The sequence below is a fragment of the Somniosus microcephalus genome, chromosome 7 (genome assembly GCF_052327205.1).
Source record: "Somniosus microcephalus isolate GS21.2 chromosome 7, FLI_Smic_1.0, whole genome shotgun sequence".
In the NCBI taxonomy this organism is placed as follows: domain Eukaryota; kingdom Metazoa; phylum Chordata; class Chondrichthyes; order Squaliformes; family Somniosidae; genus Somniosus; species Somniosus microcephalus.
The window spans coordinates 190,616,732-190,639,071 of record NC_140993.1 but is presented as its reverse complement, the minus strand read 5'-3'; the positions used below and the strand labels follow the sequence as shown (position 1 = coordinate 190,639,071).

The 22,340-nt window shown below is 43.3% G+C and overlaps 1 protein-coding gene across 1 annotated transcript in view; it reads left to right on the top strand.

The window, feature by feature from the left end:
* csmd3b (CUB and Sushi multiple domains 3b) overlaps positions 1-22,340 on the top strand; it is a 1,929,854-nt gene that overhangs the window by 1,537,771 nt on the left and 369,743 nt on the right. The window contains exons 27-28 of the mRNA XM_085993978.1: positions 4,211-4,398; positions 18,677-18,871. Coding sequence (XP_085850104.1) covers positions 4,211-4,398; positions 18,677-18,871 — 383 coding nt within the window. The remainder of the gene's footprint in view (positions 1-4,210; positions 4,399-18,676; positions 18,872-22,340) is intronic.

The following is a 22,340-nucleotide window of genomic DNA, read 5'->3' as shown; positions in this document are numbered from 1 at the left end:
GGGTTATACTTACAAATACAATCGCAAGCTCTTTTTGTACTCTCTGTGGTGATATGATCCCACATTAGCCACCATAACCGGTTTAAATCGCATTTTATATATAAAAAGCACGGTATGCCACCCAGTTATCGAGGAGATCCAGACATATAAAATATAAGAGAGTATGGTAGTGTTGTGGTTATGTTATGAATGTGTATTTAAATTGTACACTCTCGGGAGCCGCAAGCCTACATTTTGTTGTACTGCACTTGTGCACTAACAATGACAATAAAAGTTGATTTGATTTGATTTGATTTGATAGTTTGAGAATTTGCATTCAGTTTAAAAACCCAACTGGTTCACTCATGCCCTTTAAGGAAGAAAATCCACTGTCCTTACCCAGTCTGACTTATATGTGACTCCAGTTTCACACCAAGTTGGTTGACTCTTAACTGCCCTCCGAAGTGGCCTGGCAACCCACTCAATTGCATTGAACCACTGCGGTTTGAGATATAGGCCTACCACCACCACCTCAGGGCAAATAGAGATCAGCAATAAATGTCAGCCTTGCCCATGTCCCAAGAATGAATTTATAAAGAAAAAGTTCCATTGCTTCTAGAAAGTTGTTTTGCTGTAGAAGAGAAAACTGCTTTTACATAACTTTTTACAAAAGATATGAGAAAATAAATATTTATTGCAGATTGCATCTTTAAATCCGGAAATGCTAGTGATAGAGCTGTCAGATAATTCCATGAGAATTTTTTTTAATGGGTATGTTTTTCAATTAACGTGAGTATTTAGGCACAAGTCTTCAGAAGTTTAATGCTTCATTGGATATATTAACATATTTTACAAGTTCCAGACACGGAGAAATAGAGTGCAAGGTTTTCCACTTGGACGGGACATTTAGAATGTATGGCCTAACTTTCTAAACTAAATGCAATAACATTTTCAAACTGAAGGAAACGCCATGCGATCAGACATCATGTGATCAGACGTCATGATTGGATGTCATACAATCAGAAGTCACGTGTCACGTGATCAAACTTCTGGGAATACGTCCAACCAGAGTTGGCATCCCTACATATCATAGTTAGAGCATCTGTGACAATTTCTCTACCAATTTTAGCTTTGTATCTCTTCTGTCTATGCACTGATTCCACAAAGGATTATAGGATGATCCCTGCTTCTGGTACAAATGGGGTTTGGAAATGTTCTCACTACGACAGAAACAAATGTGCATCAAGTACCTCAGTGCAACCAGGAAGCCTTATATGCAGCTTTCAGATACAAAGGCTGGAATTTTCTCCAGGTAGGCGGTTGAGGGCAGGGGGCCTCCGAGGCGGGTGGAAAACCCGGGAGGCCGGGTTCACACAAGCCCGACTTCAACGGCAGGGCCTGATTTGCATGTGAGGCCTCTGACTCCTGCCCACAGCCAGCCAGATTGAGGGGCTGGCTGGCTGTGGGTGGGTAGGCCTGCAGATGCGAAGCGGAAACGAGGAGTCGGTCTGGGGGAGGGATCGCGGAGGGTCAGGGATCAGCTGTGGCTCGGTCAGGGATCGCGGTGCGAGGGGATGATTGGGGATCGTGGGAGGAGTCGAGGATCGGTGGGGGTTCGGGGATTGGAAGGGTGGTCGGAGATCAGTGGGAGGATCGGGTCTGGGGGGATTTGGAGGATCAGTGAGGTGGGGTGTAAGCTGGAACATCAGCGGCGGGGATTGGAGATTGGCATGGTGGAAGCGAGGGTCAGGGCCAGTCACCGGAGGATTGTGACCAGCCTCTGTGAGGGTGAGGCCTCATGTTGGGGATCAGAGGCCTTGTGAGGGGTCTCCGATCACGGGGGTGGGTTACGTAAGGGCCCTGGATCCAGGAGGTAGGTATACAGCCACTTACCTCCTGGATGCAGCAGTCCCCATCTCGGTTTAACTGCCGGGTTTCACGAATTGTGTGAAACTCGTCCACATGAAGTTAAATTCAGAATGGAGGTTAAAAAAGAAGTTTCCAGCCTCATTATAATATTTAAATTGACGTTTCACCCCCTGGGAGCAGGCTGGTCGCTCGCCCCTGTCCCGTCTCCATTAAAACCGGAAGGAGACGGGTTCAGGTCAGGATTCTCATTTTTAACAATTTAACTGCCCCCACGCTCCAAACCCACCCATTTTTTAGGGAAAAATTCCGGCCAAAGTGTCGGCCCAAAGGAAATCCAATGACAGGGCAGCATAAACCTGTAAACTGTTAAATGCAATGGATGGCACCAATAATTTGATTTTGTTCCTGTCCGTTGCCGGGATTTTCAATTTCCTGTGTAGCTGAGAGAGTGATGGCAGAAGAAGGACCATCAGTGGAGCCATTTAAATTCCTATTGTTCACTTTAAACCTTAGTTCTATTCAATTACTCCATTTATACCACAGCTTGTGCATAGCTCTCCGTTCCCATCAGTGAATCACAGAGTTTCCAGGGCAGCAATCAATCCGAGGTGCCTCCTTGCTGACAGCAGGCAACCACAGCAGCAAATAATAATAAATAGCTGTCAAGCACACAGTATGGGGTAAGCTGATCGTAAAGTGTCACATGGAGACAAAACTTTGGCCCATGGTGTACCCATTTACTGCATAGGAACAAATAAAGGTACAATAACATTTTCTGGGTCCTGTCATATTGGATAACAAATAGGACATTTTTCTCAAGCCATAATATAGTTCTGTGTTAGAATGTACTCCGTTTGTGGTTTAGTGTAAGCCTACTAGTTTTGGGCTGCCCCTTGATTACCCTGTTGCATGTAAGTAATGACGAGGAGGCAGGACCTTGGGAATCCAGCCAATTTCTCTGCCTCCCACCTCTACTACCATTGATCCAGGGATTGTAAGGAGAAGGTGACAGTATATCCTGGGGCAGTGGTGGGAGGCCTGCTGAAGGCTATTTCAGAGGAAGAAGAGTCCAGTGTTGGGTACTTCTCTCCTCTTTGGGCCCTAGTCATTAACCATTTTTAGGACTTGGCTCAATTTTGCTTCAGATTTTCAGAGCACTTCAGCCCCCTTTAAACGTGGCTTCTTTGCTTCTGGCTATGCAGCGCCACCACATTTCATTGACCAGCAATGGTGGGCTCCCTCTCTATGGCAGCCATCTCTCCGGGGTGGGCGGGGGGGGGCATCTTGCATGATTAATCACACACACCCGTGCGCCCCCCCACCCCAGCCGACCCAGAAAGGTGAGTGGCATATTGCTCATGATCTGATGGGGAGGTTGTGTATTTGACTCTTGGCTGAAGGGAATGGTGATTACATTTTTATTACATGGGAGTCTGGTGTTGAGTGTGCATCTGAGCCTTGGTGATTGAGTGATTGTGGGAAGATACGTCTCTGTTCGCTGACTATTTTGAGTTTTAAGTACCAGTTTTAGGAACATTCTAATGTTCCAATTGTGAAGCTTAAAAAATCAATTGCTTATCTGCCTTCCTTTCAATCTGATTCCTTTATCACTTGCAGCTCCTTCCTTATGTATTTTAATTGTATGGATTTTTACCACATTTGTTAGGTAATATTCAAGCAAGCAAATAGCATGTTGAGGTTAAGTTGTCATAAGCAATGTTGTTGCTGAACATTCCTGCTGGAAGTACTGACATCTGTCCACACACCTGTGATCATATTTTGAAGCTGCCTACCTGGGGTAAAGAGAGTGGGGAATGTATAAGAGGCCAGAGTTGGGGGAATGCAGAGTTCTTGGAGGGTGTTAGGACTGGAGGAGGTTACAGAGATAGGGAGTGTTAAGGCATGTAGGGCTTTGAATACAATGATGAGAATTTTAAATTTGAGGCATTGCTAGGCTGTGAGCCGATGCAGTTCAATGAGCACAATGATGATGGGGGTTAAGATATGGGCACCAGAGTTTTGGAGGAGCTCAAATTGATGGAGGTGGAGGATGGGAGGCCGGCCAAGAGAACATTGGAATAGTCGTGTCTGGAGGAAACAAAAGCATGGATAAAGGTTTCACGTGGCAAATGGGCGGAGGCATGGGCAGAAATGGGCGATGTTACAGTAGTAAAAATATGGTCAGACGCCCTGCTCATGGTCAAATAGGATGGAGATAATGCAAACAATTTGGTTTGGTTTGGCCTGAGACAGTGGCCGGGGAGGGGGATGGAATCTAGTTTAAAACTGTGCTGGGTATTTTGGAAATAAAACAATGGAAATGAATGTTGTCGCTTGAGCACATGTATTTTCTACTTTGCAGTTTCACCATGGAGCCCAACTATGACTTCCTTTACCTATATGATGGCCCAGACAGTAACAGCCCTCTGATCGGAAGCTTTCTAGATAATAAGTTTCCTGAACGGATTGAGAGCAGTTCAAACAACATACACTTGGCTTTTCGAAGTGATGGCTCCGTTAGCTTTTCAGGATTCCACATTGAATATAAAGGTTAGTATAGTAACTTTTAGGTTTTCATTTTACATTCTTTATTAATTTGTGGTCATATGTTCGAAATGATGCAGAATCTAAATTGTGTTGCAGCATGCTTCTGAAATCCATTTTTCATGGGTTTTAAATGCTAGTTTACTCTTCTTGACAATTTTTCAAACTGAGCTATTAAAGTAATATCATTGGAGAAGAAATTAACTGAAAAGATGGTTTGAAAATGTTGCCATCATTTGTAAATAGATGACTTTGTTGGTGGACTGCCAGAAATTGGACTAAGCTGATTTTGGGTACTTTTTCACCAATAGCAAAAGCAATACTTATTAGCTAGCAGCAAAAGCAGTACAGGAAACGCTCATTTAAACGGCACCTAAATATCCGGAATTCTCTATTAACCGGCAAAATTCATACTCCGAAAACACCTCAACAACCGGAAATGTTGCCGAGTCAGAGTCCGAGTCTCCCGCGGTGGCCGAGTTAGTCAGTGGGGGTAGTTCTCCAAACTGCCACTACTCGGCTTCTTGGCACTGTCAGAAGTCCGAACACCTCAATAATAGGAGTCTGACTCTTTGTTCGTTAAAAATAGCCTCGGTAGATAACCCTCTCCGTCATCTGGAATTTTTAATCAACCGGCACCATCCTGGTCCCGTTGGTGCCAGATACCAAAGAATTTCCTGTAATACCATTTAAAAAGTCTTTCTATGAATGCAATGGAAGAACTTAAGGGGAACAAATGATGCATCACTAAATTGATGAAACCGAGAAATTTAGACAGTTAACACTAGATTGAGATTCATATTAGGATAAAAAAAAATCCTTGAGAACTAAAAATCTGAGGAAATTTGCATTTCCATTTATAATGCAATAATAGCCTTTGTCTCTGAAACAGAAAATATATTATGGCAGTGACAAGAATAAGAATTGGTTCCCTGAAGCTTCAGCTTCTAAAAGCACTATGTGGTAAGCTACTGAACCATACAGAACAAGAGGATCCCAGGTTTGATATCTAGTTGATCTCACTCAAGGTGCAGTGGAAGCACCACAATTGGTTTTAGTATCCTTAGGCCACAAAGGAGAAAAGTATCAGCTAGACTCCCCCCTCATCGGTAATTTTCAACTTCACCCCCAGAGGAGACGCTAAACCAAGGTCCTGTCTGCCCTATCACAGAATCACAACACAGAATCACAGAAACCCCACAGTGCAGATAGAAGCCATTTCGGCCCATCGAGCCTGCACCGACACATATCCCACCCGATCCCCGTAACCCCTACACCAACACATATCCCACCCTATCCCTGTAACCCCACGTATTTAATCCCCCTAACACTAAGGGTCAATTTATCATAGCCAATCAACCTAACCCGCACAAGTGGATGTAAAAGATCCCATGGCACTATTTTGAAGAGGCGGAGGGGGCTTCTCCCCAGTGTCCTGGCTAATATTTATTCCTCAACCAACACCTAAAACTGATGATCTGGTGATTTATTTCATTGCTGTTTTTGGAGCCTTGCGCAAATTGGCTGCCACGTTTACTACATTACAACCATGAGTACACTTCAAAAGTACTTCATTGGTTGTAAAGCGCATTGGGACGTCCTGAGGTCATGAAAGATACGATATAAATGCAAATCTTTCTTTTCTGGGTGCTAACCTGGCAGGGCTGATTGCCCACCTTTTGTAGACCCTGTCAATTTCATTCCGCACAGATCAAAAAGTCCAGATTTGATTCTGTCTTTGCTGAGTTCGTTGTGATACTACAGTTGGTGCCAGTGGCCCTAATCTAGCTAAATGGAAAAAAAAAATCAGACAGGGTTTTAACTCCTGATCACTAACCAGGATACCCTCTAAGTTCATACATGCAGGCATCAAGTAAGGTCAGAGGATTGGGCTCGGTTGTGATGTGCTTCACATTCAAATAGCTTGATAATATTCACTGTCAAGGTCAGATGGGTTAGAAACAGAGAGAAGCTGGTGCCTGTGGATCCACACCCAATCAAGAATCAATGCCTTCAGTCGAGAAGGAAAGGAAATTTGATTTTTGAAAGAAACTGTTCTTATGCCAATTTTGAATAATAAACTTACCATTTTGATAGTCTTGCGGTTGTGAACCTCCATACGAGAATCACACAATCCATTCTATGAAAGGAAAATAATTCTTCAAGGCTACTATTTGGTATCAGCTGCTGGTGAGACCACGATTTCACAGCAGAACTTGTGTTGGACAAATGTGATTTACCCATTTACAATATTGTGCACACCATAGGGGCAGTTTTAACTCCTGGGCAGGGATCCGGCAGGCCGTCTGCCCAGGAGCTGCAGTGGGTAGGCTATTTTAATGGCCATGCCTCATTAACATCCCACCAGCCAGCTGCCTGCCTGAAGCTTAATATTTTTGGAGTTATGAAGATCGAGCAGCCCAGCTGAGCACTTTGGGCTCCACAAAAATAAGTGTTACACTTACCCTACCGGGCCTCCGCTGGGTGTCCTCCATGTTTTACTTAGCGGAGAGTCTGCTCTACATGCTCTGCTTGTTAGGCGGTTAAAATTGCATTGAGATCCTAGCTAAGTGATAGGACCTCAATTTGCATATATTTATGAGGCTCCCGCCTGAGTCAAGCAGGCACCTAAATCGTCCAAGAAAATAGCGGTGTTAAAATAACTGCGGGGTGGGAATCGAGTGGTAAGTGTGCCGATTGGATTTTAATTCCCATTCCACCCAGTTCCCATCAGGTAGAGGGAGTAAAAATTCTCCCTATCTTCTGTGTGGTATAGCCTACTTCATTTCTGTCTGGAACTTGGCATTGAGAGCTTACATAAATCATATAGATATGCGCTATACATCACACTAAGACAGTTTGTATATCTGTTCACAGTTCAGTTAACATTGTCATTGCATTGTTACTGAGATATGATCCTGTAGTCCTGAACTCACACTACCAATAATTACATCTTGGATATTCTATCACATCAGCTGCCATTCAGATGCAATCTTACCTATGTGGGTGAGTGTTCTGCCTGATGTCTTAGTCCTCGCTCCCTTCAACTGCCCTAACAATAAATTATTTCCTGTTAAATCGATTCCTATGGCAAATAAATTACAATTGCTCATGCTTAATTCCCAATACTTTCTTTGGCCCTTTTGGTTCACTGTTACCTGCAATTATATCACACAGACATTACTTCATACTTTTAATAGAAAAATCCAAAACCAAATTCATCTGTTGAATAAATTAACCTCTTTCCACGTTGGGCATTAGTTTCTCTGTGATCTCGTGGGTCCATGCATCTCTTGTGATGGTCAAGGAGATAGTTATCCATGGTCGTTCTCTCTCCAATTCGAAATGGAAATGTTTTCATTAAATTTGAATATTTTATCAATTTGGGAAGATGAGGAACTTTCATAGAATCATAGCATGATGCAGCACAGATGTCGGCCATTCGGTCCATCGTGCCGGTGCTGGCTCTTTGAAAGAGCTAGCCAATTAGTCCCACTCCCTGCCCTTTCCCCAAAGCCCTGCAAATATTTATCCAATTATTTATCCAATATTATTGAATCTGCCTCTACCACCCTCTCAGGCAATACATTCCAGATTATAACAACTCAAAAAAAAAATTCTCCCCTTCTTTTGCCAATTATCTTAAATCTTATGCCACTGAAAACAGTTTCTCCTTATTTACACTATCAACACCCTTGATGAACACCTCTAATAAATCTCCCATTAATCCTCTCTGCTCAAAGGAGAACAACCCCAGCTTTTCTAGTCTGTCCACATAACTGAAGTCCCACATCCCTAGTATCATTCTAGTAAATCTCCTCTGCATCCTCCAAGGCCTTGACATCCTTCCAGAAGTGTGATGTCCAGGATTGGACACAATACTCCAGCTGGGGCCTAACCAATGTTTTATAAAGGTTTAGCATAACTTCCTTGCTTTTGTACTCTATTCCCTCTGTTTATAAAGCCAAGGATCCCATATGCCTTTTTAACAGCCATCTAAACTTGTCATTCCTCCTTCAAAAGTTTGTGTACGTACACCCCCAGATCTCTCTGCCCCTGCATCTCCTTTACAATTTTACCATTTAGTTTATATTGCCTCTCCTCATTCTTCCTACCAAAATGTGTCACATCGTACTTCTCTGCGTTAATTATCATCTGTCATGTGTGACGTAAGAAAACTACTAAGCACTTGGTCTAAGCATTAAACAAAGCTTTAATCAACTGTTTTACAACTTGGAGGTCTAGTTGTGTCCTTCACTAGTTCCTGTTAAGAATGTCCCTGCGAAAGCTGGGCCCGTGCCCGAGTATTTATACTCTCCCTGGACAACGCCACCCACAGGCCGCTCAGCATCACTTCACAAGCCTTTCTTTCATGAATGGCCGATTCATGTCAATGTGTCTGCCCATTTCACCAGTCTGCCTGTATCCTCTTGAAGTCAGTTACTCTCCTCCTTACTGTTTGCTACATTTCCGAGTTTTATGTCATCTGCAAACTTTGAAATTATGTCCTGTATTCCCAAACCCAGGTCATTAATATATATCAAAAAGAGCAGTGGTCCCAACTCCAAAATCTGGGGGATACCACTGTATACATCCCTCCAATCTAAAACACAACCATTCATGACTACTCTCTGCTTTCTGTCCCTTAGCCAATTTCATATCCATGCTGCCACTGCCCCTTTAACCCCATGAGCTTCAAAATGGCTAACAAGTCTATTATGTGGTACTTTATCAAATGCCTTTTGAAAGTCCATATACACAACACCAACCATTCGCCTATCTCCTACCCTCTTTGTTACTTCATCAAAGAACTCAATCAAGTTAGTCAAACACGATTTGGCTTTAACAAATCCAAGCTGACTGTCATTCATTAACCCATATTTTTCGAAGTGCCAGTGAATTTTGTCTCGGATTATTATCTCTAAGGGCTGGATTTTGTCAGTGCAGCACGTTGGGAGCAGGACTGCTGGTTTTCGGGTTTCAGTCCCGCCCCCAACGACGTCTGACCAACCCACGCTATTTTCCCTTGAGTGACCTTGTTAAGCCCGCCCTGTGTGTTTACCGGCCAATTAAGGGAAAGCCGGTGACAGAGGACGTCAGCCTATGATGTTTCATCTGTCGAAAATGTTTTGACAGATGAATCGTCAGTGTTTGACAGCTTTGAGAAGCTGTCAAACACTGACAATCTCTGTTCTAAGGTGAGCCCTTGCACATAAGGCTCACCAAAACCAAAACCTGCAGAAAGAAACAAAGGTAAGGAAACTTTTTCCAACACTTTACACTCCCCTCTCATATTACCTGTCCACACTTGCGCCCATCACTCACCTTTACAGTGGACTTTCGACCCCTCTCACCCCCGCAGACCCACTGCTCACCTCGCTGACCCGGGTGAGGTTCGCAGCCGTCAGGAAGCCCACACTTGCAGGGGTAAAATGGGGATAAGCTTCAAAACTGTTTGTTAACTACCTGTTAACAGGCAGTTAATTGGCTCTAATCCCCTTCCCGGCTCGAGGAGACGGGTCCCTGCGCGAGTCGGGGACCCACCTCCCGGGAAGATGGCATGGAGGTGGGTTGGGAGTGGGGTCGGTACCCGCTCCCAGTTTCTGCCATTTTCCCAACAGTCCCGCTTCCCCAGGACTGGGAAACTTCCCCCCCTAAAAGTTTTACCAGTACTGACGTTAGTCTGACTGACTTGTATTTAGCTGGTTTATCCCTCTCCCCTTTTTTGAACAGGAGTGTAACATTTGCAGTCCTTCAGTCCTCTAGCACTGCTCTCATATCGAAGGAGGATTGGAAGATTGTGGCCAGAGCCTCCGTTATCTTCACCCTTTCTTCCCTCAGTACCCTAGGATGTATCCCATCTGGACCGGTTGACTTTTCTACTGTGAGCGCTGCAAACCTTTTAATTACTCAATGTCATGAATCTTATCATGACTCATGAAGTAACACTGGGCGGCCAGCTGGTGGTGCCGTCCAAGGAGTATAAATATTCGGGCATGGGCCCAGCTTGCTCAGGATGTTTCTGTAACCAGGAACTAGTGATTGTAACTAGAAATCTCATGGTTTTGAAACAGTTGATTAAAGCCTTGTTTTATACTCAAACCAAGCACTCAGTAGTCGTTTTACATCACTCCTCTTTATCTATTTTTATCCTATCCAATTTCTCTACTACCTCCTGCTTTACTGTGACATTGGCAGCATCCTCTTACAGTATTTAGCGAAGACAGATGTAAAGTATTCATTTAGTACCTCAGCTATGCCTTCTGCCTTCACAAGAAGATCTCCTTTTTGGTCCGTAATCTGCCCCACCCTTCCTTTGACTACCCTTTTACTATTAATGTGTTTATAAAGGACTTCTGAGTTCCCTTTTATTTTACCCGCTAATCTATTCTCTTTGCTCCTCTTACTTCCTTTTTCAGCTCTCCTCTGTACTTCTGTCTTCAGCTTGGTTCTCTACTGTTTTATGAGCCTGACATTTATTGTAAGCCTTTTTCTGTTGCATTTTAATCTCTATATCATTAGTCATCCAGGGAGCTCTAGCTTTGGATGTCTTTCCATTCCCCTCATGGTAATGTGTCTAGTCTGTACCCAAACTATCTCCTCTTGGAGGCTTCCCATTGCTCATTTACTGTTTTACCTGCAATTCTTTGATTCCAATCCACCCGGGCCAGATCCCCTTTCAACTCATGGAAATTAGCCCTCCTCCAGTTGTGTATTTTCCTGCTCAATTGTTCCTTGTCCTTTTCCATAACTACTCTAAACTTAATGATATTGTGATCACTGTTTCCCAAAAACTCCCCAACTGAAACATGCTCCACTTGCCCCACTTCATTCCCCAGAACCAGACCCAGCAGGGTTTCCTCCATTGTTGGGCTGGAAATATACTGATCAAGAAAGTTCTCTTCTACACATTTCAGGAACTCCTCCCCCTCGTTGCCCTTAACACTGTTATTTTCCAGTCTATATTTGGATAATTGAAGTTCCCCATTATCACTACTCTATAGTTCTTGCTTCTTTCTGAAAGTTGCTGCAAATTTGCTTCTCTATCAACTTCCGACTATTTGGTGGCCTATATTATACACGCAGCAGCATAATGCCTCCTTTATTGTTCCTTAATTCTAACCAAATAGATTCTGCCTTTGAACCCTCAAGTACATCATCGCTTTCCAGTGTTGTAACAGTATCTTTGATTAATACTATGACCCCCCTCCTTTTTTCCCTTTCCCTTTCTATCCTAAATACCTTGTTGCCAGGAATATTAAGGGCCCATTCCTTCCCATTGTTTGAGCCAAATCTCAATTATTGCTACTATATCATAATCCCATGTGGCAATTTGTGCCTGCAGCTAACCAACATTATTTACCATGTTCCGTGCATTTATGCACATGCACTCCAAACCTATGAACATACGAATTAGGAGCAGGAGTAGGCCACTCGGCCCTTCGAGCCTACGCCGCCATTCAATAAGATCATGGCTGATCCGATTATTCCACATTCCCGCCTACCCCCGATAACTTGTCACCTCCTTGCTTACCAAGAATCTATCTATCTCTGCCTTAAAAATATTCAAAGACTCTGCTTCCACCGCCCTCTGAGGAAGAGCGTTCCAAAGACTCATGACCCTCTGAGAAAATATTTCTCCTCTGCATCTCAGAGCTCTGCAATCTCTCACCATTTAGATAATATGCCTCCTTTTTATTCTTCCTGCCAAAATGGACAACTTCACATTTTCCCACATTATACTCCATTTGCCAGATCTTTGCCCACTCACTTAACTTATCTATATCCCTTTGTAGCCTCCTTATGTCCTCTTCACAATTTACTTTCCTACCTATTCTAGTCTGCCTCGCATTTCCCCCCGTCTGATCCCTCCTATTTCTGAAATACTTTTTTTCTCATGCTGTTTGTCTCTTCCAGTCCTCTATGCACCTTGATTCTCCTCTCTCAATTCTTCAACCTGGTGCCCCTCCACCTGCAAAATTAGTTTAAACCCTCTCCCACAGCACTAGTTAGCCTCCCTGCAAGGATATTGGTCCCAGCCCTTTGAGGTGCAACCCATCCATCTTGTACAGGCCCCTCCTGCCTAAAAAATGGTCCCAATCAATGTTCAATCTAAGCTGCCTGCGGGTGCACAGCAATCGTGAAGGTACTGCGCAGCCTGCTCCAAGCGCTGAAGTAACGCACATGCTCAAAAAATTTAAGGGTACCTCACATTGAATAAACGGACCGCGCATAACAACAAAATCTTCGCGGGATCATTGGTCCCAATGCCCCAGAAATCTGAAGCCTTCCCTTCTGCCCCATCAGCGGTCTGCACAGTGTGGGATTAAACAGAGTGGACTTGAACAGGGTGTTTTATTTAGGAATTTGGAAAGAGTGGGAATTTCTGGTAAGTATTGGGTAAGAGAAGCTGTAAAAAGTGAAACTTAGTTCAAGATTTTGATTTTAACCTTGAACTTTAAAAACTGTAGTTAACAGAAGCTGACTGACATGAATCAACTGAGCGGCCTGCGAGTGGTGCTGTCCAGGGAGAATATAAATACTCGGGCACGGGCCCAGCTTGCGCAGGACATTCTTAACAGAAACTAGTGAAGGACACAACTAGACCTCAATGTTGTAAAACAGTTGATTAAAGCTTTGTTTAACGCTTAGATCAAGTGCCTAGTAGTTTTCTTACGTCACTGACCGCCAGTGGCAGTTAACTGTCAGTCAGCTGTAAGTGTTTGTGTTGAATAGGCGCTAATCAGTAGGAGTAGGGGAGCTGAGTCATCACTTGCAAATTGGGTGAGGCGCCTAGTGTATAAAGTAAACATTTCTGCAGAACACAGTGGTCTGCATAGAGCGAGATTAAATGGAGTAGACTTGAACAGAGTGTTTTATTTGGAAAGAGTGGTAATTTGGAGAAGAGGGGGAAGGAGTTACTGCTTTTTGCCTACACTACTTGTAGTACTTTGCGTTACAGGTAGATCTACTTAATCTAGATCAAGTAAGTAGTCAAGAAACTACACTGTAAACTAAGTTATCTAATTACAAATTTAATTAAATAAAACGAGGTCATATAGTGATGGCAGTGCAGGTGGTGTGCTGCAACTGCAGCATGTGGGCGTTTGTGGAGAGCATTATGATCCCGGACAACCACGTTTGCAGTAAGTGCCTGCATCTTGAAGAACTTTAGCTCAGAGTTTTTGAGCTGGAGTCTGAGATGCAAACAGTGCGGGGCATCAGGAATGGGGAGAATTACCTGGATACTTTGATCCAGGAGGCAATCACACCCCTTAGGTTAGGTAGTGGTACAGGTCTGGTTAGTGGTCAGGGATAGCAGGGTGTGACTGCAACTCAGGCAGGTAAGGGGACCCCAGGCGCAGTGCCGGAGGAGCCTCAGCCTTTGCCCTTGTCCAACAAGAATGAGGTTCTTGCTGCCTGTGTGGATGAGGGAAAATCCTGCAGGATGGATGAGCAAGCTGACCAAGGCACCATGGTGCAGGAGGCCAGTCAAGTCAGGGAAGTGAAAGGGAATGTAGTTGTGGTAGGGGAAAGTATAGTCAGGGGGATAGATACTGTTCTCTGCAGCCATGACCAAGAGTTCCGAAGGTTGTGTTGTCTGCCTAGTGCCAGGGTTAAAGACATCTCCTCACGGCTGGAGAGGAACTTAGAGTCGGAGGGGGAGGATCCAGTTGTCATGGTCCACGTAGAAACCAACGACATAGGTAGAACTAGGAATGAGTTTCTGCTGAGGGAGTTTGAGGAGCTGGGATCCAAATTAAAAAGCAGAACCACAAAGTTAATAATCTCTGGTTTGTTACCTGAGCCACACGCAAATTGGCATAGGGACAAGCAGATCAGAGAGTTAAATGCGTGGCTCAAAGAGTGGTGTGGGAGGAAGGGGTTTCAGTTCATGGGGCACTGGCACCTGTACTGGGGAAAGAGGGAGCTGTTCCGTTGGGACGGGCTCCACTTAAACCGGGCTGGGACCAGTGTCCTGGCGAACCGAATAACTAGGGCAGTAGACAGGGCTTTAAACTAATGGGGGGGGTGGGGGCGTGGGAGGATTCAGGAAAGAATAAATTTAAAAGCAGCGAGAGAAATGTCAAAGCTCTAGAGCAGAGTAGAGTTTTGGGTAAAAATAAGCAGAGTGGGTCAGTGAGTTACAGAGAGAGTAACAAAGGTAATAAGGCATCCGTGACTAAGGTGACATCAAGGAAAAATAGAAACCAGTCAAAGCTAAAGCCACTATATTTGAACGCACGAAGCATTCACAAAAAAATAAATGAATTAACAACACAGATAGAAATTAATAGGTTTGATCTAATAGACATAACGGAAACGTGGTTGCAAAGTGGCCAAGGTTGGGTACTAAATATTCCAGGATACTTAACTTTTAGAAGAGATAGGCAAAATGGAAAAGGAGGAGGGGTAGCCCTGATAATAAAGGATGGGATAAAGATAGTAGAGAGAAAGGATCTTAGCTCCGAAAATCAAGAAGTAGAATCCGTTTGGGTGGAGCTAAAAAACAGCAAGGGGCAGAAAACATTGGTGGGAGTTGTTTATAGGCCCCCAAACAATAGTTGTAATGTAGGGCAGAGTATAAATCAGGAAATTAGAGTCACATGTAACATGGGTAATACAAAAATTATGGGGGACTTTAATCTACATATAGACTGGGCAAACCAAATTTGCAGTAATAGTGTGGAGGACAAATTCATGGAATGTATGCAAGATAGTTTTCTAGATCAGTATGTTGAGGAAACAACTAAGAAACAGGTTATTTTAGATCTAGTATTGTGCAATGAGAAAGGGTTAATTAATAACCTTGTAGTAAAGGGGCCTTTAGGGAAGAGTGACCATAATATAATAGAATTTTAGATTGAGTTTGAAAGTGATTTAGTTAAATCCGAAACTAGGTTCTTAAATCTAAACAAAGCAAACTACGTAGGTATGAGGGGCGAGTTGGCTAAGGTAGATTGGGAAACTACTTTAATAGGTATGATGGTAGACAAGCAATGGCTAGCATTTAAAGAATTAACATGTAATTTGCAACAAATATGGATTCCTTTAAGGCAGAAAAACCCCACAGGAAAAGTAGTCCAACCGTGGCTAACGAGAGAAGTTAAAGATAGTATTAAATCAAAGGAAGAGGCTTATAATGTTGCCAGAAAGAGTAGTAAGCCTGAGGATGGGGAGGATTTTAGAATTCAACAAAGGAGGGCCAAGAAATTGATAAAGAAAGGGGAAATAGAATATGAGTGTAAACAAGCGAGAGACATAAAAACAGACTGTAAAAGCTTCTATAGGTATGTAAAAAGGAAAAGATTAGCAAAAGTAAATGTGCGTTCCTTACAGGCTGAGACAGGAGAAGTTATAATGGGGAATGAGGAAATGGCAGGGAAATTAAACAAATACTTTGGGATGGATTTTGATACTGGAGGCGTGTAGGAGGCGGGACTACAACTTTTGGGGTTGTAGTCCCGCCTCCATCGAGTTGTGGCCAACCCACGCGATTTTCACTTGATTGACCTTGTTGAGCCCGCCCAGCGGGCTCAGCAGGCCAATTAAGAGCCACCCGGCAACAGGTGATGTCACAGATTGACATTTCATCTGTCAAGAGCTTTTGACAGATGAAATATCAGCGTTTGACAGCTCTTTGAAGCTGCCAAACACTGACAATCTGTACACTAAGTTAATTCCTTCCTCTCAGGCTGATTTAGAGACCTCTCCAGAACAGAAAGCTGAATCCTGCAACTTTTGACAGCTCGCAGCCATTCTGCTTTCTGTGCCGGTGAGATGAGGGACTCCTGAGATCTGAAGGAAGGAAGGCTGTAAAGGTAAGTAAAAGTAAGTAAAACTTATTTAAACACTTTACATACACCAAACACACTTACCTCTGCTCTCATGCACCCATCACTCACCTGAACACTGACATCTCGAACCCTCCATGCCCTTCAGCCCGACGGTCTGCCTCGCTAAGGAGGGTCGATGAGGGTAGTGTGTTTGATGTAGTCTATATGGATTTTAGCAAGGCTTTTGATAAGGTCCCGCATGGCAGACTGGTCATGAAAGTAAAAGCCCATGGGATCCAAGGCAAAGTGGCAAGTTGGATCCAAAACTGGCTCAGAGGCAGGAAACAAATGTAATGGTCGAACTGTGTTTTTGTGACTGGAAGACTGTTTCCAGTGGGGTTCCGCAGGGCTCACTACTGGGCCCTTTGCTTTTTGTGGTATATATCAATGATTTGGACTTGAATATAGGAAGTCTGATTAAGAAGTTTGCAGATGATACAAAAATTGGCCGTGTGGTTGATATTGAAGAAGAAAGGTGTAGACTGCAGTAAAATATCAGTGGACTGGTCAGGTGGGCAGAACAGTGGCAAATGGAATTCAATATTGAGATGTGCGAGGTAATACATTTGGGGAGGGCTAACAAGACAAGAGAATACACTATAAATGGTAGGACACCGAGAAGTGCAGAAGATCAGAGGGACCTTGGAGTGCATGTCCACGATCCCTGAAGGTAGCAGGACAGGTAGATAAGGTGGTTAAGAAGGCATACTGGATACTTGCCTTTATTAGCCGAGGCATAGAATATAGAAGCAGGGAGGTTATGCTGAACTGTATAAAACACTAGTTAGGCCGCAGCTAGAATACTGTGTGCAGTTCTGGTCACCACATTACAGGAAGGATGTGATTACACCAGAGAGTGTGCAGGAACAGAGGAGGCTGAGGGGAGACCGAATTGAGGTGTATAAAATTATGAGGGGCCTAGATAGAGTGGATAGGAAGGACCTATTTCTCTTAGCAGAAGGCTAAATAACCAAGGGGCATAGATTTAAAGTAATTGGTTGGAGGCTTAGAGGGGATTTGAGGAGAATTTTTTTCACCCAGAGGGTGGTGGGGTCTGGAACTCACTGCCTGAAAGGGTGGTAGAGGCAGAGACCCTCATCACATTTAAAAAGTACTTGGATATGCACTTGAAGTGCCATAACCTACAAGGCTATGGACCAACTGCTGGAAAGTGGGATTAGGGTGGATAGCTCTTTGTCGGCCAGCATGGACAAGGTGGGCTGAATGGCCTCCTTCTGTGCTGTAAATTTCTATGATTTGGTGAAACATTCAATCACTCTGACCACCCGACTGAGGTGGATCTGCCATGAGCATACCTGCTTCAGTCCTCGGGCTCCTTCTCCTTTTCGTGCTTCTCCTTGTTGAGGCAGCTGCGCAGCCAGCATGGCTGAGAATGAGGTGAGTATCAAGGAACCTCCCCTTTAAGTACAGAGAAAAGCCTGTGGCGATGATAACTTGAGATTAAATTGCACCAATATTGGTCAGCGCTTTGAGTTTAACACCATTTGCCCTTGATTTTGCGCTCCATTCCTTTCTTTAGCAATGAAACTGAATTTTGCATGCAGTCTGAATCATTCGCGCCTGGCACTAAATCGCAAACTTTTCTAAAGTTAGCGTCCATACCTGGGCTACAATGAATTTCTCCCATTTTGTTTTCCTCAAATAACATGTTAAGTACAAACTGTTTCTGTGTACTGTACTGTGCACAGTTCTGGTCTCCATATTACAAAAAGGATACAGAAGCACTGGAGAAGGTGAAAAAATATTTACAAGGATGATACCAGAACTGAGAGGGTACAACTATTCGGAAAGACTGAACAGGCTGTGCCTCTTTTCTCGAGAAAAGAGAGACTGAGGGGTGGTCTTTAAAATTATGAAGGGGTTCGATTAGGTAGATGTAGAGAAGATTTTTCCAAAACTAGGGGCCATCATATAAGATAGTCACTAATAAATCCAGTCGGGAATTCAGGAGAAACTTCTTTATCCAGAGAGTGGTGAGAATGTGGAACTCTCTACCACATGGAGTGGTTGAGGTGAATAGCATAGATGTATTTAAGGGGAAGATAAGCGCTTGAGGGAGAAAGGAATAGAAGCTTATGTTGATAAGGTGAGATGAAGAGCACTGAGAGGAGGCTTGTGTGGAAAATAAACACCGGCAGATTTGAGGCGAATGACCTGTATGCTATAAATTCTGTTTCAAAGCAGCTTGATAAGAATTTGATCCTCATGACTCATAATAGACTTTTTGATCCTAAGTGGCATAACCAGTCATTTACTATCTCCTGAAAAGGAAATTGCTCTTATTTAAATACTCCAATTATTATGTGAAATTCATTGAAGAATATTTTTGAGAAACACCAAAAATTGATGTTTACCAATTTTTTTTTAGCAAATGCATAACAAATATATATAGAATTGTTCTGAACATTTCCTTTTTGATTATTTAGCAAAACTTCGAGAATCGTGCTTTGATCCTGGAAATGTCATGAATGGTACCAGATTGGGAAGTGACTTTAAGCTGGGATCGACCGTTACATATTATTGCGATGCGGGCTATGTGTTGCAAGGTTATTCAACCCTTACGTGCATTATGGGAGATGATGGAAGACCTGGATGGAATAGAGCTTTGCCCAGCTGTCATGGTAGGATCTATTTGATTGAACTTTTAGTATTGAATATGCTGCAATTAAAGAAAATAATAACACAAAATGAAAGTTGCTTGTTGGCTCAGTCTACCAAAAAAACATAAATTATTTTTGTCTAAAATGAAGCAGTGCAGTTTTCAGCTGTGAAATCAAAATATGGTTGCATATGATTATAATGTTAAAACTGGCACAAAAGGCTCAAAACTCATTCTAAATTATTCAGATTGTCTGATGGCCCATGGTGACCAAACACTAGGTATTGCTCTGGTTGCCATATGCCGTTAGATTGTGAACGTGTTCATAATGACTTGCTGTGGTTGATATTTAGAATGAAACTTTAAACAGCTACTCACTGTGTAAAACTAATGAACAAGCAGACAGCCCCTGAAGATTCCTTAATTTGAGTCTGAAAAAGGTTTAGGTTGATTTTTCAGCCCTTAGTGACAATGTAGAAATAACAACAATTAATAGAAAATATACTTTAGCACTGAGATTAAGGCAGAAGTAGTATGTGCACTGGAATGGATGAGGCTTAGTTTTAATAGTCTTGGCTGAAATCTGATCGTAATAAACTCAACTATTTCCTCATTTCTAGTTAGGAATTTTTTTTGTCTGACTGCAGTCCAGCTAACCCACATTTTGTTCTGAATGTGTTCTGAGACCTGTTGAAAGCACAGAAGATGGATGCTTTTGGAATGTGCTCTGTAAAGACGATCTTGGGGTTCAGGTGGGAAGACAGAGTGACAAATGTTGAAATACAGGAAACTTTAGATTAACCGGTCCCTAAATAACCGGAAATGTCGGTTAACTGGCAAGATTCAGGAGTAGGTTCAGGTAACTTTTATTACTTGCCTTGCTCCATGTGTTGCTGTGCAAGGGTGTGGCTGCAGCTGTTGCTAAGCTACAGAGACGCTTGCAACTTGTGGCCATTGTTTTGAACCAACAGGGTTTGTTGCTTTATACAGAACTCTCAGCTCCGTATCTTTTACTATAGCGTTCGGTTATCTGGAATTTTTGATGAACCGGCACCACGTCGGTCCCGTCCGTGCCGGATAAAAGAAAGTTTCCTATAATGAGGAGTAGCGTGCTTGCAGTAACAGAGCATTATTATGCCAAGAAGCTCAGGATGAGCAGATTGTGTGTTGTATAACTGAATATTGTTAACCCTGAATGATAATAGAATAGATCCTAGCTGGGAAGCAGCTAATAGAAGAACAATGATGAGATGGTGGGACTGTGTACATCAAGGCCTAACTGGAAGAACAACAATAATTGAAAGCTGCGAGGGCTTGTAGTGAGGAATGTATCATGGTGAGATGATAAAGCATCTGTAGCCAGCCTGGTTATGATTGAGTGGCAGTGTGCCTTCCATTGAAACAGTTTGGGCATCAGTAGTGCAAAGCAGACCTTTGCTCCACTAGCTGGGTGTTCAAAACAGCAGAGCCGAAACACAAAGGAGTGCAAGGATGATACAAAGAAGTGACACACTGCAAAGGTTATTGGCACTGGTAATTAAACAATAGCTCACCTCAAAGGAAACTTTAAGCAATCTGTGTGTTCAAACAGTATTATTAAAATTCAGGTTGTTTGGAGTAAGTGTCAAATTGTTAACTATATTGAATAGATGAGTCGTGCAGAAAAAGAATAGAATGCAGATATGGGCATTACTACTGTTTCAACCTTATGAGCTTAACAGCTGTGAGAATGAACATTGCTGCTCTCCTAATCTGACAGTTATGTATGCCAAACATGAAAGCACCATTACTAAATTCTTTCTGTGACTGAAAAATGTTACGACTCAGTAGAATTTAACTTGGTGAATAAACTGAGTTTAATTTTTTTCAATTAACGACCTATTGCAACACATCTCCTTAAGCAGTCATTTTATTTCTATCTTGCGTATCTCAAAGTGAGCTCCTATATAAACGGATGCAACCCTTTGATGATCATTCTCATGTTTTGGAAGCTCCTCGTATTTGTTGCTTTTCTCCTTTGAACTTTCTGGGGGAGTATCGCACTCACTGATGTGAGGGAGTCGGTCATTGAGACGAGAGCTGCCTGATACAATAATTACTGTGTGTATGCTACAAGTGGGGTACCGCCCACTGACTCCCTCAGCTACCTTGACTACGCTTCCTTCCACCCCACTTCCTGTAAGGACGCTATTCCATTCTCCCAGTTTCTCCCTCTCCGCCGCATCAGTTCTGATGTCACCTTCCATAGAAACATAGGAGATAGGAGCAGGTGTAGGCCATTCGGCCCCTCGAGCCTGCTCCGCCATTTAATGAGATTATGGCTGATCATCCAAATTCAGTACCCTGTCCCTGCTCTCTCCCCATATCCCTTGATCCCTTTAGCCTTAAGAAATATATCTAACTGCTTCTTGAATATATTTAATGAATTGGCCTCAACTGCCTTCTGTGGTAGAGAATTCCACAGGTTCACCACTCTCTGGGTGAAGAAATTCCTCCTCATCTCTGTCCTAAATTCCTTACCCCTTATCTTTAGACTGTGACCCCTGGTTCTGGACTCCCCCGCCATCGGGAACATCCTTCCTGCACCTAGTCTGTCTAGTCTTGTTAGAATTTTATAAGTTTCAATGAGATCCCCTCTCATTCTTCTGAACTCCAGCGAATATAAGCCGAATCGACCCAATCTCTCCTCATACGTCATTCCTGCCATCCCAGGGAGCAGTCTGATGAATCTTCGCTACATTCCCTCCATGGCAAGAACATCCTTCCTCAGATAAGGCGACCAAAACTGCACACATTACTCAAGGTGTGGTCTCACCAAGGCCCTGTACAACTGCAGCAAGACATCTTTGCTCCTGTACTCGAATCCTCTCGCTACGAAGACCAACATACCATTTGCTTTCTTAACCGCCTGCTGCATCTGCATGCTTACCTTCAGCGACTGGTGCACAAGGACACCCAGGTCTCGTTGCATTTCCCCTTCTCCCAATCTATTGCCGTTAAGATAATCTGTCTTCCTGTTTTTGCCACCAAAGTGGGTAACCTCGCATTTATCCACATTATACTGCATCTGCCATGCATCTGCCCAATCACCCAACCTGTCCAAAGTATACTAGAGTTTCTCGGCATCCTCCTCACAGCACACACGCCCACCCAGCTTTGTGTTGTCTGCAAACTTGGAGATATTATATCTAGTTCTCTCATCTAGATCATTAATACATATTGTGAATAGCTGGGGTCCTAGCACCGATCCCTGCGGTACCCCACTAGTCACTGCCTGCCACTCGGAAAAAGGCCCATTTATTCCAACTCTTTGCTTCCTGTCTGCCAACCAGTTCTCTATCCAAGACAGTACCTTACCCCCAATCCCATGTGCTTTAACTTTACACGCTAATCTCTTATGCGGGACCTTATCGAAAGCCTTCTGAAAGTCCAAATACACCACATCCACTGGTTCTCCCTTATCTATTCTACCAGTTACATCCTCAAAAAAT